At 46.8% G+C, this 16,277-nt stretch overlaps 1 protein-coding gene across 1 annotated transcript in view; it reads right to left on the bottom strand.

Annotated features, from left to right (window-relative positions):
• Positions 1 to 16,277, bottom strand: part of UBL7 (ubiquitin like 7) — a 40,682-nt gene that overhangs the window by 9,802 nt on the left and 14,603 nt on the right. Inside the window, exons 4-6 of the mRNA XM_073619061.1 lie at positions 16,192 to 16,274; positions 15,456 to 15,540; positions 15,119 to 15,176 (exon numbers count right to left, since the gene is read on the bottom strand). Of these exons, the coding sequence (XP_073475162.1) occupies positions 15,119 to 15,176; positions 15,456 to 15,540; positions 16,192 to 16,274 (226 nt within the window). The remainder of the gene's footprint in view (positions 1 to 15,118; positions 15,177 to 15,455; positions 15,541 to 16,191; positions 16,275 to 16,277) is intronic.

Below are 16,277 nucleotides of genomic sequence, written 5' to 3'. Positions count from 1 at the left end.
CCCTTTTTTTTGTTTTTAAAGACAGTTATTATAATGATGGTGGTCATATTCTAGCGATTATTCGCAGATGTAGAGAGAGAAGAAAAAGGGACAGAAAGACAAAGAACAATAAACAATAAATATAATCCATTTCTATCATACATCTCTGTTAGAAATCCCTAATCCTTCTCAATCACGTCTACCGTTCATACCTTGTCTAAGTATTACTACCAAAAAAGGGGGTTGATATGTGAATAGACCACCAGAGGTGCCTAATGTGGTTAGGGATTATGTAAGAAAGAACAATACACACTGGTTGACGGTTCCCGTCGTTCTACTACAAAAGGGGAAATATCAGAATTGGGACCAGGGTAGGGACATTATGGCCAAGGGCCAATGATATAATATATTGAGTACTGGGGAGCTAGAAACTGTAATTAGTCAAGGATAGAGATGTTTTTCATGGGGGGAATAGAGACACATGAAAGATGGACAAAGGAGGGGAATTATAGATTTTGAGGGGAGGGGAAGGAGGAAAGGGAGGAGTTAGGAAGGGGGAGGAGAGGGAAAGAGAGGAAGAGGGGTAGGGGAGGTGGGAGGGAGAGGGTTTTTTTTCCCTTTTTTTTTGTTGGTTGACTTGAGGGGAAAAAAATAGGGTTCATTTTAATCCAAGAACGGTTGCATGCTCAGTTCTGTGTTCATTCCTAAGGGTGCGAGGGACTTCAAGGTATATATCCACCATTTTTCTTTTTGTAGTAGGACACGATTAAAGTTACCTCTCCTTGCCGGTAGCTTCAGGACATAAATACCTTTCACCCTCATTCCCTCGGTTTTACCCTGATGGTAACGGGCAAAGTGCTTCGCCACTGGTCTCTCTTCCTTCTTCTCCTTTCTCTCCACTACCCCCTCCCTTTCTTTCTTAATATCTCTCAGATGCTCCCCTATTCTGGTCCTGAGGGCTCTTTTGGTTTTTCCTATATACATTTTTGGGCACGAACAGGTGATCATATAGATCACTTTGGTAGTGGAACAGTTGATCAAATCCTTGATCACATATTTTCCCTGTCCCATAGCATCCTTAAAGGTGTCCGTTCTGTCCACAAATGGTCATATCTGACACCTCGTGCAGGGGACCATGCCCTTACAACGCGGGTAGTCCGACAGCCAGGTGGGATCCTGATGTCTAGTAAATTCGGAGTGAATAAGTTTATCCCCCAGATTTTTAGCTCGCCGTGCCACCATCTTGGGTCCATCGCCCACGACGTTAGCCAGGTTTTTGTTATTTGTGAGGATACCCCAATGTTTTTTAAGGATTCTTTGTACGGATTCCCATTGGGCCCCGTATGTGGTGATTAGTCTAACTGGACCCTGTGCAGCAGTTTTTAATTCCATTTCTCCCTTCTTGTGGTCCATGGAAAGTAAACTTGCTCTACTCCTGGCGGTGGCCTTACGTTTGGCATTGCGGATCTGTCTATGGGAGTAACCCCGATTCCGAAACCTCATATACAGATCCTTGGATTCCCTACGCAAATCGGTAGAATTTGAACAATTTCGTTTAATTCTCATGAATTGTCCTGTAGGGATACCGTTCTTAAGCCAATGGGGATGATGGCTATCTGCTTGCAGCAGAGTGTTTGCTGCTGTTTCTTTGCGATAAGTGCAAGTGTTAATCCTCCCTTCCTTCAAGCCTATCTTAAGGTCCAAGAAAGATAATTGGGAACGATCGCAAGTGTATGTGAGACGTATGTTACGCTCATTGGTGTTAAGCCGGTCAATGAATGTATGGAGTGTATCCACATCACCTGTCCAAATGACCAGCACGTCATCGATGTACCTCAGCCACGTATGCACATGGCCGAGGTACATCGGACAGGTGAACACCTCTTCTTCTTCCCAGCTACCTAAATGGAGGCATGCATAGGCGGGTGCCCATGCCGCCCCCATAGAGGTGCCCTTGATTTGCTGATAAAATCGTGAGGCGAATTGAAAGAAGTTATTATGTAGAGCAAAGTCAAGGAGTTCCAATAGGAACTCATTTTGGGGGCCACATAGGGGGAAACTCTTTTCCAAAGAACTTCTAACTGCTAAGATGCCATATTCATGGGGGATGGATGTATATAATGATTCAACGTCGATGCTGACCAGCCATGCCTCCCCCTCAACTGAAAGGTCGGCTAGTCTGGCCAGCACATGGCGTGTATCCTGCACATAGGATCTAAGTTCCCCAACCATTCCCTTAAGGAGCGAGTCCAAATATTTCCCTATTCTGTCAAGGGGTCCATGGATTGCTGACACAATTGGTCTCCCTGGTGGCTTCTCAAGGGATTTATGCACTTTGGGTATGCAGTAGAAGGTGGGTATATTGTAGTCCTCCACGGATAGATATTCAGATTCCTGTTTGGTCAATAGTCCCGCCTCCACTGCATCATCCAATTTGCTGTTGAGGTTACGCACCACCCTGGGGAGAGGATCTCCATCCAATTTCTTGTATGTATTAGTATCCCCCAGGAGGCGTTTGGCCTCTTTTTCATAGTCTATGTCGTTCATCAAAACGACATTGCCTCCCTTGTCACTTCTTTTTATTATAATATTCTTGGCTTCCTTCAACTCCTTAAGTGCTTGGCGTTCCATCTGAGTGAGATTATCATGGTCAACGTGTTTCCACGAAATCCCACCCAGATCCAACTGGATCATGTCAAGAAACATCCCTAGCCATTTATTTTTATTAAGGGGAGGCATTTTTTTGGATTTTATGTTTAGATCTGCTAGTCTTCTTGTTGGGGAATGGCTGCTTCCACCCTCCTCATTCTCCTCTAACAATGAGTTGAGGATATCAATTACATTTTGGTCGTCTGCATCAGGGCATACTCCCCCCATTCCTCCTGATTTATCCTGTGTATACAAGGACCTAAAGAAGATTTTTCTAAGGTATAATTCTAATACCACATCCTTATAAACAGTAAATTCGTCCATGCTGCTCGTGGGAGAGAAGGACATACCGCGTTGCAGTAGTTGAATATGTCTAACGGCCAGGGGGAATGATGATAAATTAATCATAGTCATATCTGGTTTCCCTGTTGGGTCTTCTCTAGTCTGTCCTAGCGATTCTGGCTTCTTGTTCGCGAGCCTCCTGTTCTTTGTTTTGATGTTTTCCCTTTCTGTGATCTGCTTTCTTTTGTCCTTGGATGGGTAGGGAGGTTCTCCTGGGAGGGGGTGTGGGATACAATTTCCCCCACCCCCTCCTTCTCTAAAAAAGTCACTGTTTTTTGGGTATTGCTTTCATCTGCGGAGGGGGGGGGAGCAGTCCTGTCTATTCCTAGATTGGGACCGAAAGCCCCTTCTGGAGGAGTTGCTCCTTCCTCTCCTGATTGTCAGATCAAAGGCTTGATCATTTTCGAAGTCCTGTGTATCCCTCCTATACTTTGATTGTTTGGTTAGTTTGAGATTTTGTTGTGCTTTCTCTACTTCCTTTTTTAGAAATTCATTTTGTCTAGTGAATTCTTCCTCCTCCTTCAAAAGGTCCAGTCCCCTAGCACTCTCCTCTATTTTATCTTTAAGTTCGATTAACTGAATTTTCTCTTCCTCGACTATTAATTTCATGACCGCAATGCCATGATTAACGCACAATTCCTTCCATTTAGGAAGGAATCGGTCATTATGGAGGTGCTCCCTTTCCTCCTTCCCCTCCCCTCAAAATCTATAATTCCCCTCCTTTGTCCATCTTTCATGTGTCTCTATTCCCCCCATGAAAAACATCTCTATCCTTGACTAATTACAGTTTCTAGCTCCCCAGTACTCAATATATTATATCATTGGCCCTTGGCCATAATGTCCCTACCCTGGTCCCAATTCTGATATTTCCCCTTTTGTAGTAGAACGACGGGAACCGTCAACCAGTGTGTATTGTTCTTTCTTACATAATCCCTAACCACATTAGGCACCTGGTGGTCTATTCACATATCAACCCCCTTTTTTGGTAGTAATACTTAGACAAGGTATGAACGGTAGACGTGATTGAGAAGGATTAGGGATTTCTAACAGAGATGTATGATAGAAATGGATTATATTTATTGTTTATTGTTCTTTGTCTTTCTGTCCCTTTTTCTTCTCTCTCTACATCTGCGAATAATCGCTAGAATATGACCACCATCATTATAATAACTGTCTTTAAAAACAAAAAAAAGGGGGAAAAAAGTATAGTTCAAAGTCAGAAACGAAAAGGACTTTTATCTGGGCTTGACATCACTGGCAGGATCTCTGCTGTAGCCCATCCCGGTCCGAATAGAGTGGTAAAATCAAGAAAGGAGGGGCGGCGGCATCTCGGAACAATAAGAGGGAGAAATGCCTGCCGGGCCCCTATACGTCCAGTTGAAGCTACGTAACCAATGATGTTGCGAAACGCGTGGACGTAATCACGCTGTGCAGACGCCGACTCTGCTATCTCCCCCTCGGCATGGGAATTGAGGGACGCTGCCGACAGGAGAATTAACATGCCTCCTAAAGGAACCGCCAAGCAAGTCGCCATTAGTAGCAACTGTAGTCTGGGTCTACAATAGGAATGGACTGCTATCCACCACGTCCCCATAGGAGCAAACCACAGCAGAAGCTATCCAACTAACAAACGAGTCAACTACGGTATAACTCAGCTACCAGTGACACTTAGGAGAAGCTGCCCGGACCCCCTGCAAACAAGAGGTGGTAACGTAACTCTACTGATTTCAGTCTCAACTCCCCCTCTTGTAGCACTAGCAGTGTGGTTGTGCTTTGTTTTAAACTGATTATGGGACACTTTGACATGTTGGAGCAGTTCCTGCTGATCTAATGATTGACTTTTGTTTCATCAACCAAGTCATCCCCAGCTAATCAGCTGTACCCTGCGACCTGTATGTGGCGGATACCGCAGCAAAAATGTATGTGATTTTATCACCCCATATGCCCTATAGAGTTTTCTTCGCTGGTTATGTTCCATTATACTGCAGAAATGGATTCCTTTGGATCTCTTTGATATGCTTGGAGCATGCGCATGCAATGATTTTTGGTCCATTAACTTTATTTTTTATTTATTTTTTTGGATCCTATTTAGCAGTTGGTGACACAGCCAGTGGGGCCCTCTCAGTTGGGTGTTATTAGTATATTTTCCAATCTAGAATATCTTTTTTTGATTTTTCTAAACTCAGGAGCCAACCCAGGTTCTTGAGGTGAGCCTGAGTCACCTGAAGATTTGTCGAGACCTGGAATCTGCAAAATTCCTCTTAGCTTCAGAGGCTCCAGGGCTTCCGCCATTACTTTTGTAAAGATCCTTTGGGGGAGGATGAAAGTCCAAACAGCAGGGCTCTGAATTGGAGATGCCAATTTGATCTCCCCAGGTTGAGCGCCAGATGGAGAAACCGTTGGGAAGCCTGAGCGGGACATTCAAATAAGCATCCCTTAGATCTAGGGATGCCATAAAGCAATCTGGGGTCAGTAACTTCGTTATTGAATAAATCATGTCCATCCGAAAGTGTTTGCAATGGATCGATTTGTTCAGAAATTTTAAGTTCAGTATCAACCGATACTTCTGAGGGTTTCTTTACTATGAAGATGTTGAGAATAGAAGCCCCGACCTTCCTGGTGTTTTGAGACTTGGATAATCACTTCCTGTTGGATCAGATCCTGAAGCAGGTTCATCATTGCGGAGGCTTTTTCCTTGTCCTTTGGAAGACCTGTGACATAAAATCTCCTCGGGGGGTGGTGGCTTCTGAGAACTCCAGACTGTACCCCTGGGAGATAATGCTTCTTATGAACAAGCTTGTAGTTGTTTTTTCCCTCTGGATTGCCCGTACACATGGTCGGACATTGATCGGACATTCCGACAACAAAATCCTAGGATTTTTATCGACGGATGTTGGCTCAAAGTTGTCTTGCATACACACGGTCACACAAAGTTGTCGGAAAATCCGATCATTCTGAACGCGGTGACATAAAACACGTACGTCGGGACTATAAATGAGGCAGTAGCCAATAGCTTTCATCTCTTTATTTATTCTGAGCATGCGTGGCACTTTGTGCGTCGGATTTGTGTACACACGATCGGAAATTGAAAATTTTATAGCCTGCTCTCAAACTTTGTGTGCCGGAAAATCCGATGGAAAATGTGTGATGGAGCCTACACACGGTCAGAATTTCCGACAACAAGGTCCTATCACACATTTTCCGTCGGAAAATCTGACCGTGTATACGGGGCATAAGTGAAAAGCAGACAATCTTCCCCCCACTGGGGTGAGATTTTCACTTATTCTTAGGGGGCTGGTTTGGGGGGGGGGGGGAGTCTGAAGAGAACTCCCCCTCTTCCCTTGCCCCTTTGGGAGACCCAGCGGTTCTTTTGGTCCCAGTCCCTATTTTTGTGGGGCTGTTGAACAGCACAAAAATTCTTCTTGATTGGCTGTTTTTTGGAAGGTAACGCCTTTTTCTTGCCAGCTGTCCTGTCCAAGACCGTTTCAAGGTCTGGACCAAAAAGAAGGTCACCTGAAAAAGGTAGGCCACATAATTTTATCTTGGATGCTGTGTCACCAGTCCAAGTTTTCAGCCAGATAGCACACCCGGCTGAGTTCACCAGTGCTGAAGATCTCGCTGACATCTTTACTGATTCAGCTGATGCATCAGCCACGTTATTTTACTGCCTTCAGTAGCAGTGGAAAGGACTCCAGTAATTCTTTGTGAGATGTACCTGCCTCTACATGGCTCTTCAGCTTTTCTACCCAGCATTCTAGGTTCCTTGACACTACGGTGGAAGCCATAGCGGGTTTGAGACAGGCAGATGTGGAATCCCACGCTTTTTTCAGGAGGGAGTCCGCTCTCTTATCCATCGTGTCCTTTAGTACCCCCATGTCTTCGAGCGCTAGGTCCATGCGATGGGATACTTGTGAGAACGCGGCATCTACTCAGGGTTTCTTATTCCAAACCTCTGTTTCCTTTTCTTCGAAGGGGAACCTTCTTTTGAGGGTTTTGGAAAAGAAAGGGCCTCTCTCCGCGTCTGAGAGGATTCTGTGGACTGGAAACACCCTGTGTTTAGTGTCATCTAGTCCTTTGTACATTTTATCATGAACCAATAGTTGCACCTTTTCCTCCTGGATCTCAAGAGTTGTGTACATTGTTCTCAAAAGATCATCTACCTCCTCCAGTGATAGCTTGTACCTAGATGCTTGGCTATCATCTTCCTCTTCTTCCTCATCTGAATCCCTGAGGGAGAGAAGAGTACTTGTCCCCTCATCCCCTGAGTCAACAACCTCTGCTGTTTTAGAGGTGGATGCCTGAGGGCTGGACGGTGGATGCTGGGGCTCAACCTGGCCTGCCGGGCTCTTGGCCAGCATAGACCGAGCTCAAAGAGTTCGTAAGCTCTCGTAATAAAGAAAACAGATTCCTCTATTGTTGGGATGTTTCCTCTTCAACCAGCTCCGTAATACAGGTCCTGCACATTGCTTTTTGCCATGAATCTCTGAGGGGATTCTTACAAGATGGGCATTTCCTCTGAGCTGGTGGATTTGAAAGCTTGGTTTTTGCTAAAACTTTGCCCTGCAAAGAAAATAAACAAGACTCACCTAAGCGTCCCTGCTTACTTTCCTACCCTTAGTGAAGACAGACCTCCACCAGACAAACGAATAGTGCCCCGAGCAGTGCCAGCCCCAGTCAAAAGAAACCACCATGCTCAGGCTGCAGGGTCTGAGCGTAGATACCTATGACCTTGCAGCCACAGGCTCCCTTGCAGAGAGGAACACACAAAAAATAGGATTTTTAAAACAGCTTACCTGTAAAATCCTTTTCTTTCGAAGGACATCACGGGACACAGAGCCACAGTAATTACTGATGGGTTATATAGGTATCACTGGTGATTGGACACTGGCACACCCTATCAGGAAGTTCAACCCCCTATATAATCCCTCCCCTTGCAGGGATACCTCAGTTTTGTAGCCAAGCAATATAGTGTATTAGAAGAGGGGCGGGACCTCTGTGTCCCGTGATGTCCTTCGAAAGAAAAGGATTTTACAGGTAAGCTGTTTTAAAAATCCTATTTTCTTTCTCGAACATCACGGGACACAGAGCCACAGTAATTACTGATGGGATGTCCCAGAGCAATGCTACCTGAGGAGGGGGAACCACGACCAAGTAGGGTGCAATCAGACCTGAGGACCCTGTACCGCTGCCTGCAGCACACTACGCCCAAAGCCGATATCCTCATGCCTTCTCACATCCACCTGATAGAATCTGGTGAATGTATGAACTGAAGACCAGGTTGCGGCCTTGCAGATTTGAGCCATAGAGGCCCGGTGATGCACTGCCCAAGAAGCACCAATAGCCTTGTGGAATGTGCCCTGATCTGAAACGGAGGAATCTTCTGTTTCAAACCGTAAGCTTGAATGATCAACTGTCGAATCCATTTAGAAATGGTAGCTTTTGACGCTGCCTGTCCTCTATTGGGACCCTCTGGCAGCACAAACAAAACATCCGTCTTGCGGATCTGAGTAGTTGCCCCTAGATAGGCCTTAACTGCTCTTACTACATCCAACGAATGTAGAGATCTCTCTTCCGGAGAACAGGGATCTGGAAAAAAGGAAGGTAGAACAATGTCTTGGTTTAAATGAAAATCAGAAACCACCTTCGGTAAAAAACTAGGATGAGGGTGTAGTACCACTCTATCCTTGTGTATAATCAAATAAGGCTCCTTACAGGAAAGAGCTGCTAATTCTGATACTCTTCTAGCAGAAGAGATGGCCACCAGAAAAATGAATTTCCTTGTCAACAAGACCAAAGGAATCTGACTTATTGGTTCAAAAGGCTGTTTCTGTAACACATCCAGGACCAAATTCAAGTCCCAGGGGTTTAGGGGCGCTTTAACCGGAGGATTAAGACGCATCACCCCCTGCATAAAGTTTCGGACCAAAGAATGCGAAGCAAGTGGCCGCTGAAATAATACTGATAAAAGCAGAAACCTGGCCCTTGATGGTACTCAAGGCCAGCTTCATCTCTAATCCCATCTGTAGAAAATCAAGGATTCTACCTATGACATATTTCCTGGGATGCCAACCTCTGGATTCACACCAGGTTATATAAGCCTTCCAGACTCTATGATAAATCATCCTGGAAGCTGGCTTCCTTGCATTAATCAAGGTAGATATGACAGGACCTGAGAGCCCACGACTCTTCAGAACGTGGGTCTCAATAGCCAAACCGTCAAATTTAGCGTTTGTAAGGCAGGATGGAACACTGGACCTTGAGATAACAGGTCTGGGCGTACCGGTAGGGTCCACGGGGAACCCACCGTCATCCTTACTATTTCTGCATACCAAGTCCTTCTGGGCCAATCGGGGGCCACCAGAAGTACCGACTTCCTTTCCTGCCTGATCCTGCGAAGGAGTCGTGGTAGTAGCAGAATAGGCGGGAATGCGTAAATCAGTGAGAACCGATGCCACGGAATCACCAACGCATCTGTCCCACATGCAAGAGGATCTTTTGTCCTTGCCACAAATCTGTCTATCTTTTTGTTGAATCGGAATGCAAAGAGATCTACATCTGGAACTCCCCATCTTTGGCATATGGCCCAAAAGACGTCGGGATGCAGAGACCATTCCCCTGGAAGTAACTGCTGGCGACTTAGATAGTCCGCCTGCCAATTCTCTATTCCCGGGATGAAAACTGCCGATATGCATGGCACATGCATCTCTGCCCAGGCTAAGATCTGGTTCACCTCTTTTTGAGCAGCTCGGCTCCGGGTGCCTCCCTGATGACTGACATAAGCCACTGCTGTGGCATTGTCGGACTGGATCCTGACCGGACAACCCTGTAGCCTGATAGTCCAGGCTTTTAGAGCTAGATGTATCGCCCGGATCTCCAGAATGTTGATGGGTAAGGTCCTCTCTGTCTTGGACCATACCCCTTGGACCGCAGCCTGTTCCAGAACTGCTCCCCAACCTGACAGACTGGCATCTGTTGTTACCACCGTCCAGGTAACCGGTAGAAAGGATTTCCCCTTCTGCAGGTTTTTGGGTATGAGCCACCAATTGAGGCTCTGACGCACCGCATGCGACAGGTGAATCGGAAAGTCTAATGCCTGAACCTTCTTGTTCCAGGTCGACAGAATACTGTGTTGCAGCATTCTTGAGTGAAACTGAGCATAGGGAACTGCTTCGAATGAAGACACCATCTTCCCTAGTAGCCTCATACAAAGGCGGACTGAGGGACCCTTGTTGGTCCTTACTGTCAGAATCAGCTCTCTCAAAGCAGTGATCTTTGCCTGGGGTAGAAATATTTTCTCCTGGCTTGTATCTATAATCAGACCTAAATACTCCAGTCTTCTTACTGGTTTTAGGAAAGACTTTTCTAAGTTGAGGATCCAACCCAGGTGTTCTAGATACCTGACCGTGGTCCTCAAGTTTCCATTCAAAGAGGCTACCGACCGGTCTATCAAGAGCAGGTCGTCTAGGTATGCTATGACAGCTATACCCTGAGCCCTTAATCTGGCCAGAGGAGGAGCCAAGATCTTTGTGAACACTCGAGGTGCAGTGGCTATCCCGAAAGGCAGAGCCACAAACTGGAAATGGCGCCCTCCTACCTCGAAGCGCAGAAACTTCTGATGAGCAGGAAAAATGGGCACATGCAGATATGCATCTCTGATGTCTATTGATGCCAGAAATTCTCCTCCCTGCAGGGTGGGAACTACTGTTCGAATTGATTCCATGCGGAAGGATTGAATCCTTAGGAATCGGTTCAGATCCCTTAAGTCCAAAATGGGCCTGACCTCCCCATTTGGCTTTTGGACCGTAAAAAGGTTGGAATAGAAGCCCAATCCCTGGTCCTTTGCGGGAACTATCATAATGACCTCCTGCGACAAAAGTCGCTCTAACGCTAGAAGGAGCGACTGCTTCTTCTCTGGGAACATTTGATCTGAGGAACCGAGGAGAAGGGAATTCCTGAAACTCCAGCTTGTACCCTAAGGTTACCGTGGAGACTACCCATCTGTCCTGGAAGTCCTCGTGCCAGAGCTCTGAGAACTGTCGCAGTCTTCCCCCCACTCGAGTGAGCGGGGGCGCCCCCTCATGCAGAGGTCTTAGTGTTTTGCCTAGTAGGCTTCTTTCCCCGGGACTTCTTTTGTCCCTGGGGTTGACTCTTGTCTCTGGACCCCGATGGAGGCGGCCGTCGAGACTGCCTAGAGGCTGAAGCCCCCGGCGCTGGGGAAAGAGTCCGTTTGAAAGAGGGACGCTTACTCTTCTTCTTGACAGGTAAGAGAGTGCTTTTCCCACAAGAGATTCTCTTGATATAGTTATCCAAGTCCTCTCCAAACAACCTTGCACCACGAAATGGAAACCCAGCCAGTAGCTTCTTACATGGTGCTTCGGCTGACCAATTTTTCAACCATAGGATTCTACGTATATGCACCAACCCCAGTGAAAGACGGGAGGTTTGCACGATAGAATCTCTAATGGCGTCAACCACAAAGCATAAGGCCGCTGGAAGGTTAGCAAACCCCTGGGCCTGCTGTTCAGGTAATACTTTGATGACCTGCTTAACATGGTCTCTTAAGTATTGACAGACTCCAATCGCTGCTACTGCAGGTTGGGCCACTGATCCTGCTAAGGAGAAAACATCCTTCAATAGGGATTCCATCCTTTTATCTACAGGATCCCTGAGCATCTGAGCATTGTCTACAGGACAAGTCAGGCTATTATTTACGGAGGAAATGGCGGCATCAATAGCCGGTATTCCCCACATTTTAATAAACTTTTCTTCCATCGGATAAAGTGTTGAAAACTTTCTCGGCGGAAAAAAACGTTTGTCTGGGTGATCCCACTCAGAATAAATAAGCTTTTCAAGTAAAGTATGAACAGGAAAAGCATGTGCTGCTTGGAAAGGTTTCAGTGACCCCAAAGCAGAAGAGGATTCTTTAGCAGTTTCAGGTATGGGCAACTTAAATGTGGAGCGGACCAATCCAGTGGGGATCTGCACTAAGACTTTCTCCTCTTGGGAAGTCGCAGAGGGTCCCTCTCCACCTGAATCCTCCAAAGAGGAATCATCCATCCCATCCCGATCCTCTGAAAGGGATTCATCTCCTTTATCCCAGAGCTCCTCTGTCTGAGGGTCTTGGGGAACAGAGGAAAGCCTAGTGCGTTTTCTTCCACTGAGTGAAGACGTAATCACGGCCATTAATCTTTCCTCTAGACCATTAATGGTTGAGGAAAAAACCTCTTGTGTAATATATACAGGGGCTGAAGTGCCAGAAGCAGGTGTAGCCCCTGACCCCGACGGCTCTCCCTGGCTAGCCGTCCCTGGCCCATCTTTTAGGGGGGGAGGATGCTGCCGACAGAGGGCCCTCAGAACCTGAACGAGATCCCCTAGTGTCTCTGGTTCCTGGGGTGCTTGAACCTCTTCTACCCATAGTGCAAAGCAACAAGGTGTGAGGTATACAAATGAACACTGCCCGCTGAGCGATGTAGTCTGGCTAAAAGCCTTGCTACCCAATGCTCAGTCTGGTGTTACTTCAGTAAATGCTGCCTAGGAGAATGCCCGTGTCCCACCTTACATGCGACCGTCAGCTCTGTGTCTCTCAGAAGGCTGAGTGCACCTGTACAGAGTGCCTCTAATAGCCTGCAGCTGGCCTGAGTGGGAGTCTAAACACTCTGTGCTGACATCCCGCCCCCTCCTCTACCACCCCCCCCCTCGAGTTTTGAAAAAAACGAGCGCTTCCCGCACTGCCGACTCTCCTGTCATGCTTCTGGAGAAAAGGCTGGGGATGGGGGGGGGGGGGAGACTGGTAACAAGATCTGCCTGAACGGCTATCTTCAGAGATGGTGGCCATTAGGCCGCAGAGCCCGGGTGGTATAACCACTTTCTAGACCCCTGTGGCCCCTCTCTAGCCTGGGGGGAACATTCAAACATGAGAAATCCCCCTTTCCACCTTACCTGCTTGCAGCCTGCTTTGAGATGCTGGGACATAATCAGCACTGAACACCTGAGACAGTCAGTCAGCATGTGTAGGTTTGTGCTCTTGGCAGCCCCCGGTGGTCACAATAGGCATAGCATGCATTTACCTTAAAGGAGAAAAGCCACTAGAACTCAAAAATTCTGTGGAATCTCCTCTTACCTTATCCAGCCGCAGGGTGCTGTTTACACAGACCCAATCTTCACCTCTCACGGTGGGCTCCGTTTGAAAAAAACGTCAGAGACTGGGGCCCCCATCAGTAGGGGGATCCAACAGTTCTGGGACCTTAAAGCACCTCGCCAGAAATTAGGAAGTTTAAAGCCATTTTCTGATCTGCGGGGTCCAGCTCTCTAAAAAGAGAAGCATTACGGGTAAAACCTCGTTTCTTCGGACACGAGGCCCGGGTACCATTCAATTCGGCCATGAAAAGACACTTTGAATGGATCCGGTTCGCCTGGCTTGCCCCAGTATAGGATCTTAGGATATTCCCTTTGGAGCTCAGCACAGGACATCTTTACACGTCCATCACCTAAGACACTGGCGTAAAAACTGAGGTATCCCTGCAAGGGGGAGGGATTATATAGGGGGTTGAACTTCCTGATAGGGTGTGCCAGTGTCCAATCACCAGTGATACCTATATAACCCATCAGTAATTACTGTGGCTCTGTGTCCCGTGATGTTCGAGAAAGAAATACCCAGCATAAGCCCATATGGAGAAGAATAGAAGGTACCACTGTACCCCTCTTACCTGGGCCTGACAGGTGACTGAGGCGCCTGCTCCCGCCGTAGCTGTTGATATCTCGTCCATTTCAGCAGAGAGCGCAGTGGGATACAGAGAAAAGCCATATTGTTTTAAAATACCCAGTCCCGGCGTCATCAACGTGGGCTGGAACCGGAAACCCCGGTCGACAGACCCGCCCCCTTGGCCTCTGCGTTCCAGACGACTGGAACCACTTGTCGCCCCGCCCTACAGGAAGCCATTTCGCTGGACGTGACCCGCCAGCCAGGATCCAGAACTAGGGGTGCAACGGATCGTCATCGATCCGTGATCTGAACGGGTCAACCTGTTCAGATCACCTGTTCATGACGCCGGTTCCTCTCTCCCCTTTGTGTACTGATCTGTACAGTGGAGGGGAGAGATCGGAAGGCAGCTGCGCTGTGGGCTGGATCTGTAGTGCCCACAGCGCTGCTCTGTGACAATTGCAGTCACATCCATGGATCCATCCATCCATGCTCAGCCATCCCTCCATACTCTGCCATACCCTGCCAATACTCTGCCATACATACCCAGCCAATACTCTGCCATACATACCCAGCCAATACTCTGCCGTACCCAGCAACACCCTGCAATACCCAGCCATACCCTGCAATACCCAGCCATACAGAGCCGTGCCCAGCCATGCTCAGCCAATATTACAGTCAGGGAGATGTCCATTACAGTGGGGGAGATGATTTGGATATTACAGTGGGGGAGATGAGGTGGATATTACAGTGGGGACTATATGGTGGTGGAATTTTCACAGGTTTTTGCAAATTTAATTATTTGCCGGTCCGAAAATTATCCGATCCGTGACTCTGATCCGAGGAACGATCTGATCCATGAGTTTTTTGATCCGTTGCACTCCTACGCGGAACCGACATGCGGGAGACACCGCTGACCAGCAGCGGCAGCCCGCCTGGCCACCTGGACCATTCCTTGCGGATCCCGGACGCCGACGCCTCCTGCGGGCCATTGCTTCCCCTGAGCTGGAGGGGCTGGCGATTCTGTAACACCCCCCTGCCCGTACTGGGGGGGTGCTGGGATGGTCACTGCACACCGAGCAGACAACCTCCTTAAGGCAAGCCTTCTCCCTCCACCCCCTGGTTGCAGCAGTGCTTCCACCATGGCGGAGGAAACACAATAACTGAAGCCATGGTGGAAGAGGAGGGATTTAAAGGCTGCATGTGTTTCCTGGAAAATGGGCAGAGCTGCGCTCTCTCCAAGGTTGTCCTAAAAGGCGATTTGAGAAAAAATAAAAACAGACTTTACATTATTTAAAGTCTACTTTCTTTATCTCAGCTAATTTACTGTACATTGATATCTTCTTGTTATCAATGTTTACTTCTTAGTAAAAAGTTTTACATTTTGTAAATAAAAATAACAAAAAATAACCCACTCCAAACAAAAAAAACCTGGAGATGTATACTTACGTGTCCAGCATGCTGGGGTCAGTAAACACAGTGAACAAATCTTTATCCTGCAGAACCCCTGTAAATTGAGAAAAGATTTCTCATTTAATCTCCTCACCTACCAATGCTATCTACTACGCACAGCAATGGTACTGAGAACACTCACTCAATTTGCCCTAGTCTGCATTCTGTTTATTCCCTGTAGAATAAGCACACACAGCTCCATGGCAAAAGTGACCTATAATGGCCGATTTTTAAATGATATCATTTTAACTTTGACATCATCATGTGACTAATTCTCTGGATGAAGTTCTACCTCCATCATTTATTTCATTTTTCACTTTACTTCAAAACTTACCCATGGCCACAGGATCAGAGCTCAGCCCAGGTGTAGCCACAACTATCTGCTCCAAGGACTCGCGGCTGCCAAGTAACTTAAAAACCTGCACAACAAAACAAGACAGTTCAATAGTGGCAAATGAATGAAAGTAATGAAATGGAGCAAAGCCACATTTTGTGTTCTGCCTTAAAAGCTTAAAGAGAACTGTAATGATGGGAATGGGCTTCTAATCGTTATGTCCTACAACAAGGCAGGATATGGGGTAACTGGAAGTTTTTCAGCCAGGCTTCTGGGAGGTGCCTAAATGGCCTACAGTTATGACAATACAAATTAGTGAACATTTTACAGAGCTAAAACAGACAGTTTTTTTTAATATGTACTGAGGACCCTTAAGTGCATAAGCTATTTCTGGCAAAAGTGTACTTTAAGCTTTATTCTGAAACTACTCCTAGGTTGTTTTCCACTCTGCAGGTCTTGAAATAAACAAATGATTTATGCATATCAGAGCGGCTTGCTTTGTTATAGAATTATGACATGGAAACCACAGACACACAAACAAGCTTCTAGAGGTTTCCTAGCTATTTAGCAATTGCAAATACTGGTATACCTTTATACCTAAGACCTAAATATATGCTGAGAGTAGCATTCCCACAAAACCTAGTAGCTAAATAAATTGCCTTTTTTAAAACTATATATACCCAGAAGAGGGCACCTAGGTTAGAGTACAGAAACCTGAGCTGTAGCCAGTACTCACAGCATCACGGTAGGTAGAGCTGGTATGTAAAGCTGTGTGCAGAGCCCGGAACTCGCGGCTAGCAGCAATCTTATCTACAGGCTCTG

This window comes from Aquarana catesbeiana, linkage group LG03 (genome assembly GCF_042186555.1).
Source record: "Aquarana catesbeiana isolate 2022-GZ linkage group LG03, ASM4218655v1, whole genome shotgun sequence".
NCBI lineage: Eukaryota > Metazoa > Chordata > Amphibia > Anura > Ranidae > Aquarana > Aquarana catesbeiana.
The sequence above is the reverse complement of the archived record's forward strand: the minus strand, read 5'-3'. Positions and strand labels throughout refer to the sequence as shown.